This window comes from Pezoporus flaviventris, unplaced genomic scaffold (genome assembly GCF_033815535.1).
Source record: "Pezoporus flaviventris isolate CSIRO_AGI_PZ_B2104156 unplaced genomic scaffold, CSIRO_AGI_Pfla_v1 ptg000126l, whole genome shotgun sequence".
NCBI classification, from domain to species: Eukaryota; Metazoa; Chordata; class Aves; order Psittaciformes; family Psittacidae; genus Pezoporus; species Pezoporus flaviventris.
In genome coordinates, this window is record NW_026892674.1 from 231,757 (window position 1) to 239,951 (window position 8,195).

The 8,195-nt window shown below is 37.9% G+C and overlaps 1 protein-coding gene across 1 annotated transcript; it reads right to left on the minus strand.

The window, feature by feature from the left end:
• Positions 1 to 316: 316 nt before the first annotated feature.
• On the minus strand, positions 317 to 7,737 carry LOC133282511 (3'-5' RNA helicase YTHDC2-like). Its single transcript, XM_061478516.1, has 6 exons — positions 7,425 to 7,737; positions 5,715 to 5,892; positions 4,366 to 4,569; positions 2,439 to 2,621; positions 917 to 1,020; positions 317 to 764 (listed from the first exon to the last, which is right to left on the minus strand). Exons 1-5 carry the CDS (start codon positions 7,658 to 7,660, stop codon positions 940 to 942), a joined length of 882 nt encoding a protein of 293 aa, XP_061334500.1. The 5' UTR covers positions 7,661 to 7,737; the 3' UTR covers positions 317 to 764; positions 917 to 939.
• Between the last annotated feature and the right edge of the window lie 458 nt (positions 7,738 to 8,195).

The following is an 8,195-nucleotide window of genomic DNA, read 5'->3' on the forward strand; positions in this document are numbered from 1 at the left end:
GCTGAAAGATGAATAAAGTTGTACTGCAAGTTAGTGAACTATTAAGACTACCATTTGGCAGCAGGCCTCCAAAAGACTGTTCTTCAGCTTGCCAAAGTATGACTACCTTTAAAAGGTGAAAACTACCTAAAAATGGAAACACTGCTAGACCAATCCATTCTCAGAGGTATCATGCTCCTTTTATTTATGTATTTAAATTAAAATTTAACATTCTCCTGCTACCCAATTGCTTGTATGAATATATCCTGCTTTCTCCACACTGCACATATGAAAGTTCAACCAATACTTACAGAATCTTTCAATATATTTGGAGACATGCATTCTCAATTTATTTATTTTAAGCAAACTGCAAGATTGATTAATTCACATTACACTGGTTTCTCTCACAGATTTTATTGTGTTGAGAAAGCTTTAAACGTAAACTGTATATTTAAACTGTCTGCTGTGCTATTTTAAACCCACAAACAACTTGCATGTGGTCCACTGTTTCAAACTCAGTTTGGAATTTAAATGTGTTTTTAAATATCAATTGCATGCTACTATAAAAAACTAATTCAGTCAAAACTAGGCTGGTGAGTAACATCAGGACATTTGTTAAGACAAGGAAATACTGAAACCAACATAATACCCCTTATTTTTCCTCTACTAGCTTCACAGCATGACTAACAACTTCTGGAGCTTGTTGTGCCACCTTCTTCCTCATCTTCGTACTGCAGGCTTGCTACTGGTTCTAGTAGTTATATCTGATGTTTCAACCACGACAGCTAAAATTTAAAAAAAAAAAAAAAAAATCAAAAGAAAGAGAATATTTAGTACTAAGTGTACCTATTTGCCCACATACTACAAAGGACAGACAGTACTGCAATGATACATTGTATATATTATAAAACCAGCAAGTAATACATAAAATAACTACCTCTATCACATTACTTGACATGCTCAATCAGTTGAGTTTTTTCCTGTCAAAGGAATACTGTCCCAAAGCTGTAGCAACTGCTCTCCAACCTGTGGCTCCAGTTCCTACAAACGAGCAAGAAATTACAGAAATTATCTGCACTGCTACTATTGAACATATGGAGACTATAACAAAACTGTTAGATGAAGTTCCTGGTGATTGCTCTCAGTCTTTCTGAAAGAGCTCCTTCATTTTGCTATCGAAACATAGATTAGAGCTCCTGCATAGGAGAAGTTTTTTTTACTAGGGCTCAAAGACAAGACAAGAACTTTTGTAAGGTACCTTGGCATTCAGGTTGTTTGAATTTTATTATTCACAGCAAGATGTTAGTTCTTAAGACTAGAATTCCAAGTGAACACACCACCACCATATACAACGCACCATATGCCTTGTACCTGCCACAAGTCACTTATTAACTAGAGATCATTATTCTCCCTACCTCTTAAGTTTAATTCCATCAAGTGTGGTATAGAATGTGGAAAGGCAGGTCACCTGCCACTATACAATGGCTCTTGGGGGAATCATACATATTAACAAACTGTTTTTCAGATTACTAAGACTCTTTAGGTCTTAAGAGCCACTTTCAACAGAAGCACTGTTAACTCCATTACGTACTACCTTCCCTTCCTCATTCCTACAACTGAAGAGGTTCTGGGGAAGTAGCAAGAAGATGATTAGGAAGTTTAGCTCTGGAATCTCTAAAGATATTTTGCAAGTGGACTGGGGAGAATGCAGAAACTGCCAGAGAACTCTTGTGCCAATTCTCTTTCAGCTTTTTGCAGTTGCATTTAGCTTTAACACACTGGAGAACTGTCCTAAGTTTTATTCTACCTCAAGATTCTTTTCAGGCTTTACAGAAAATTCAAAGCTATAATGATGGACAGTTTACTCACGTGTGACAGACTACCTCAGAGAACAAATCTATTGCTAAAACACATCATTAGCCACTGCCCTGTTACAGATGTTGCTGAAAAAAATGCTATAAAACTAGCTTATAATCCATTGCAATTTATTCTGTTACAAATGCAGACCTGCAGACTGCTATATGACACTCTGTTTTTAAATCCCCAGTGTTGGTAGTACAGGACTAAGCAGCACTATTTTATAGAACACGCAAAACCTATAGAAACTGTATTTTGAGGAAAAAATCCTTATTAGTTCATATATTTACAAAAACTTATGAGTTAATGAGTTAGGAGAGTCACTGCTACTGTAGTAGCAGGTTGGGCAAGCGTTTTGGCAAAATTTATTTAGTCTGCCCTGGGCATCCTGCACAGCCGTCAAGAGCAGTAATGCTTGATTCTTAGTTGTGCTCTGTGGCAAAGAGGAAAACTTTTCTTTTCATACTTGCTGTAGGCTATTCTGCCAGAATTTCTGTGAATTTTTTTACCTTATGCTCTCCAGTGTTTTGAGATAAATGTCAAGGCTAAACAAGCTAACAAACAATACACCAAGTAAGGAAGACTTTAGAAGAGAACATTACCTGGCCATCCCTGCTTATTTGTACTTTCTTATTATCATTCCAAGGGTTGAGCAAATGGTGTGCAAACTGGAAAGGAATGCTTTCTTTTCGGATCCACTCCACCTTAAATACCCCTCCAAAACCAGCAGATCCCCAGTCTTGACTTTTCTCACACCCTATCTCTGACGCCATTCTAGCAAAACCCTGGAGCAAAAATTGAAATATAAAAGGAAAGACACAATTACAGCCTTTATGCTTACATTGGAATTAAATTACTTGACTATATATGAAACTTTTGAATTAGTTTCAAAGTACTCTCCCCCATTAAGCTGGATCTTTTGAAGTGTCTACACCTAGAAAGTTGTATGTGATTTCCCACCTCAAATACCCCTTCCAGGGTTTCACTACAGAATGCCTCTCAATTCATCTCTCACAATTATCAAAGTTTTTTTTTAGCTTTTTAACAGAAGTGGAAAAGGTGTTGCAAAACCACCTGAATCCTAAGGAATCAAGATGAATGTTCTACTACATAATAGTTCATTAGCTATTCCTTGTTAGTTGTAGGTATTTTTTTTCAGAAATCCATTCCTTCTTTCCCATGTTCCTTCTATGTTAACAAAATTTCACATGGAATTATGAGAGTATAGCTGTTTTTCAAGGAAAGAGGTCAAAGTTGCTTTTTTATTTCCTCACTTCAACAAAGAAGGAAGAAAAACTCAAACCACCAAAAACAAAACAAACCACCATGCACCAAACTTATAAGGTATTTATGAAAATTTACACTACTTACGACTTAAGAGTCCACAAGATGCAGTGCACTACTTAAGTCAGCAGCACACACTACTGTTGTGACAAATGCAGTCCTAGACAGCTCAAGCCAGACTTAAATGGAAATTAATAAAAGGAACAGGGGAAAAATAAAGCTGGAAAGTAAAGAGACACTTGGTACACAACAATATTCATACTGTTAATCCCATGAATGCCCAGTGCATTGTCAAACTAGAAGGCTAAGGCAACATCAACCACCTATGCTCCTGACTTCAGCATGCCTTTCTCTCCCAGATTTCTCGTCTAGAGCACCAATACAATATAGACCATTTTCAGTAACAACTGCCGTGCTGAAAATTACTTTCCAGTACTGCATTTGCAAATCATCATACATATATCTCACCATAATCCTTCAGTAGTGGCACCAAGGCAGCTGTATTTGGGCTAGTTCATTAGATTTTAAGTTTAGCTGATTTTCATTAACAGTTCATACAAAAAGAGCTAAGTTGAACTTTGTTTTTTCCTGGAACAACTGAGTTTAGCCCCCTCCAGAATACAGCCAACCTGCAACTTTGCACTACTTCACTACAGGTCAAGTCTTTAACTTCAAATGGCTACAAATTTGTCAACAAGTTGTTGACCAACACTTTGCTAAACTTGAAGTAAAGAAACAGCTCTGGAAGAATCATGGCCATTACCTTCCACCTCCTGACTTTAACACTACAGTTCAGACAGAACAGATTTTATTAAAATTTTTAATAAAGACATTTATGTATTTATTAAATGACTGGCTTTAGAAAGCTTTGACTTGACTGTAATTGCCTGTTACAATGTTTACTTTGACACACAGAGAAAAGTGTAGCAATCCCCTGTTTTGTCTGAATTTGTTTGGTTTGTTGTTTTAAAGAATTAATGCAGGGTCTAAATATTATTCTGACTCAAGATGCTCAGAAGCAATTAGCTCTTAGCCTTTGAGTGACAAACTGACTTAGCTAAAAAGGTGTATTTCAGAGAAGAGTGAAGTACTCTTTTATCAGCAACCACTTACTTTTGCTTGCTAATCTTTACTTCTTAGAGGTCAGAAGTCATAAGCAAAAACCTCCATACTACACATAGTCATTTGCTGCACTCTCCTAAACCATTAACCAAAGCTAATATTCAGTATTAACTAAGGACTCACCTGAAAGTGTCCAGACCCTTGAACAGAAAATATCAAGTAAACCATGCTGCTCTCCCAAAAGGCTCTATTTAGCTTTCGCTCATTACTTGGCGTAGTAGACCATATACCCTTCTGTTGAGAAATATCAATGTTTTGCACGTTGCTACTTTTCATTATAAAGTACCAGACTGGCATATTTGGTCTTGGTGAAGGAGATTTGGAATCCTGGAAATATTAAAGAAAATTAAATTAAGCTAAAAAAAAAAAAACAAACAAAAAAACCCACCAACCAACCAAAAAAATACCCCAAACCACCACACAAACAAAAAAACCAACAACCAAAAAAACCCAACTAGGCTTTAGTTCCAGAGTTTTAAACACACAAAGATAGAAATCTCTTGAATGCATTCCTACCCTTTTTACCCAGATTCTACAAGAAACACAGAAGCTATCAGCTGGTGCACTCTGAATTGGTTTTAAAATGTATTTTACATTCCTTCAGCACTTTCAAAAATAATAATTCATTCATCAGGGGCAGCAAACAAGACTGGCAGAACAGGCCTAAATAGTCTAGTGATCAATTACAGTTCTTTGAAGTTTGACACACTTTCGGATGGCATAAAATTAATCATTCCAGACTGTAGCCTGAAGCAAACTACTCGTTATTTCCACCTTCAGGAAAAATAAGTTTTCTACCTTTTATACTGGCTGAATTTAAAACCTTGAAGATTTAAGAGGAATTATTAAATCCTTCAATGAGTCTGTACCCAGACAAACAATGGGCTTTCCTTGCAGTGATCTCTTCAATATTACTGCAGTTTACTATTCAAGTACACAGGGAGAGTTATACCAATAACCTCACTAGGAAACGTGTGCTTTATTAAAATAACCATCATTAAAAAAGAAAGCAGCCATAATAAGGCAGATAAAACAAAACTTAAAAGAGAACTGGTATCAATGTATGCAATTCCAGAAACACAGGAAGACAGAATCCAAAAAATTCAAAGTGCATGCACTGTATACAAATTTATTAAAGAAAAAGATAAATAATAATACACCTTCACTTGGTATTGTATCAAGTTTCAAAATAAAAACCAAACATGATCTTTTCTAGTTTGGACAGCTTTACCTCAGCAGTCTGCAAAGAGTAAAATCATTACTGTATTAAACTAGTATAACAAGGACATCTAGTCTAGATTTTAAGTTCTAGAAAAACATAAGTATTATGCAGCTGTTAAAAATGATAATCTAAGTTAGAGTCTTTATTTATCAATATAATACCTGATAGCTGCTGAAAGATACCAGCAAATATATTTCTGAAGTTCTATTAATTCTGAAAAATAGGGTCATTTGTTTATGAGAACTCTTACCTTTCCAGAGGTTGGAGAAGAAGGACTAGCACAGGGGCTTGGATAGCTACTGCTGTCTGTAGACTTCACTGATGATTGATCTGACCTGTCATCTAAAGCTCGTTTGGAGCGCAAAATGGCTTTGTCCTTGTACTTCTTTGGCTGGTGAAGTGCAGGAAGCGCAGACTTCATTAAAACTCTAAAAAATAAGGTAGATACAGGACATACCAGTGATTTCATAAGGTGGCACAGAACAATTTATATCTACATATTAGCCTATTGCATGACTACATATTCTAGTAATTCCAAAAGATATTAAACACTATCTGAAAAGACACTGATCATGCACTGTATTTGAATCTTAGGGTTGAACCTCCTCTGTGACTTCTTGCCAGAGATCAAAATTCATAGACAATATTCCTGGTTGCTCTCTCTAAAAGCAGGCACATATATGAAACGCTTCTCAATGAAATTACAACTATCGTGCAGCACAGAACCATAGAACAGTTAGGGTGAGAATGGACCTTAAGATCATCTAGTTCCAACCCCCCTGCAATGGGCAGGGACACCTCACACTAAACCATGCTACCCAAGGCTCTGTCCAACCTGGCCCTGAACACCAACAGGGATGGAGCATTCATAACTTCCCTGGGCAATCCATTCCAGTGCCTCACCACCCTTAAAGAACTTCCTCCTTATATCCAATCTAAACTTCCCTTGTTTAAGTTTGAACCCGTTACCCCTTGTCCTATCACTACAGTCCCTAATGAAGAGTCCCTCCCCAGCATCCTTGTAGGCCCCCTTCAGATACTGGAAGGCTACTATGAGGTCTCCACTCAGCCTTCTCTTCTCCAGGCTGAAGAACTCCAACTTTCTTAGCCTATCTTCACACAGGAGGTGCTCCAGTCCCCTCATCATTCTCATGGCCCTTCTCTGGGCTTGTTCCAACAGTTCCGTGTCCTTTTTATGTTGAGGACACCAGAACTGCACACAATACTCCAAAGTAAGGTCTCATGAGAGCAGAGGAGAGGGACGGGATCACCTCCTTCGACCTGCTAGTCACGATCCTTTTGATGCAGCCCAGGATACAGTTGGCTTTCTGGGCTGTGAGCGCACACTGAAGCTGCCTCATGATCATTTTCTCATTAACCAACACTCCCAAGTCCTTCTCCACAGGGCTACTCTGAATCTCTTCTCTCCCTAGCCTGTAGCCGTGCCTGGGACTGGGATTGGTCTAACCCAGGCGTAGGACCTTGCACTTAAACTTCATAAGGTTGGTATCAGCCCACCTCACAACCGTGTCAAGGTCCCTCTGGATGGCATCCCTTCCCTCCAGCCTATCAACCCAACCACACAGCTTGGTGTCATCAGCAAACTTGCTGAGGGTGCGCTCAATCCCACTGTCCATGTCACCAAGAGATGTTGAACAAATTGGTCCCAACACTGACCCGAGGGACACCACTCTTTACTGTTCTCCAGCTGGACATTGAGTCATTGACCACAACTCTTTGCGTACCGCCATCCAGCCAGTTCTTTACCCACCAAGTGGTCCATCTATCAAATTGATGTCTCTCCAATTTAGAGACAAGGATGTCGTGCGGGACATGCAGGACATATAGCATAGGATAGTATATTCTTTCAATTGTATTTCTATTGTTTCTCACTTTATATTAGTAGGAGAAATTAAATTCAGTTATGATCTACAGTCTCTAGAAGATCTCAGAAGCTTACTTTTCAGCATTAGAGGAATCATCAGAGAATTCAGTTTCTGCTAAGCTTTTTCTACTGTTGGTTGACCTCCATGTAGATGTTACAGGAAGTTCTTCAGAAGTCATAGGTCTTGGTCTCTGACCAATTCCTGAAGGCTGCTGCAAACCTGCAGACTGTTCTTCAGAACTTAAAACAGCTACAATTGCTCTTACAGTTGTTTCATCAACTTGAGACCACGGTTTAGAAGGAGCTCGCATACGACGCAGAAATAAACTATGCCACTTCTGTCTCAGTTGCAACAGCAAACCAGCAGCCTGTAATGAATTTCAATTCTGTTAATAAGAATTAGATCAGACAGGTAAGAGTATCCTACATATCTTCTACCTGGCATTATCTGTTATTCTAAAATGAACAGTCTCTGAACTGAAAGGCAAGACTAAAGTGCTAAAGAAGGGGAGAAAACCCCGCATTTAAACTAAACTATTATCTTTTCCTTCTTCAGGCCCAAGATAATTTGTAAATGTTTTATTTCATTTAACTCTGCACCAAACTTAAAATTATATTGTAAACCCTTTTTCACTTCAAAATTCTACCAAAAAAAAAAAAAAAAATCACACTTCTAAACACGTCTAGCAGAGACAGTTTTATTATGACATCTGAGAAGTCCAAGTATTTCATAACCTCTAAACTACTCTATCTCCTACCACAGTCACAGCTTCTCAACTGCCTGAAGACGTCAAAGTGTTTGCTTTTCTTTTCTTTTTTTTTTTTTTTAAATCTGACAGCAGCTTT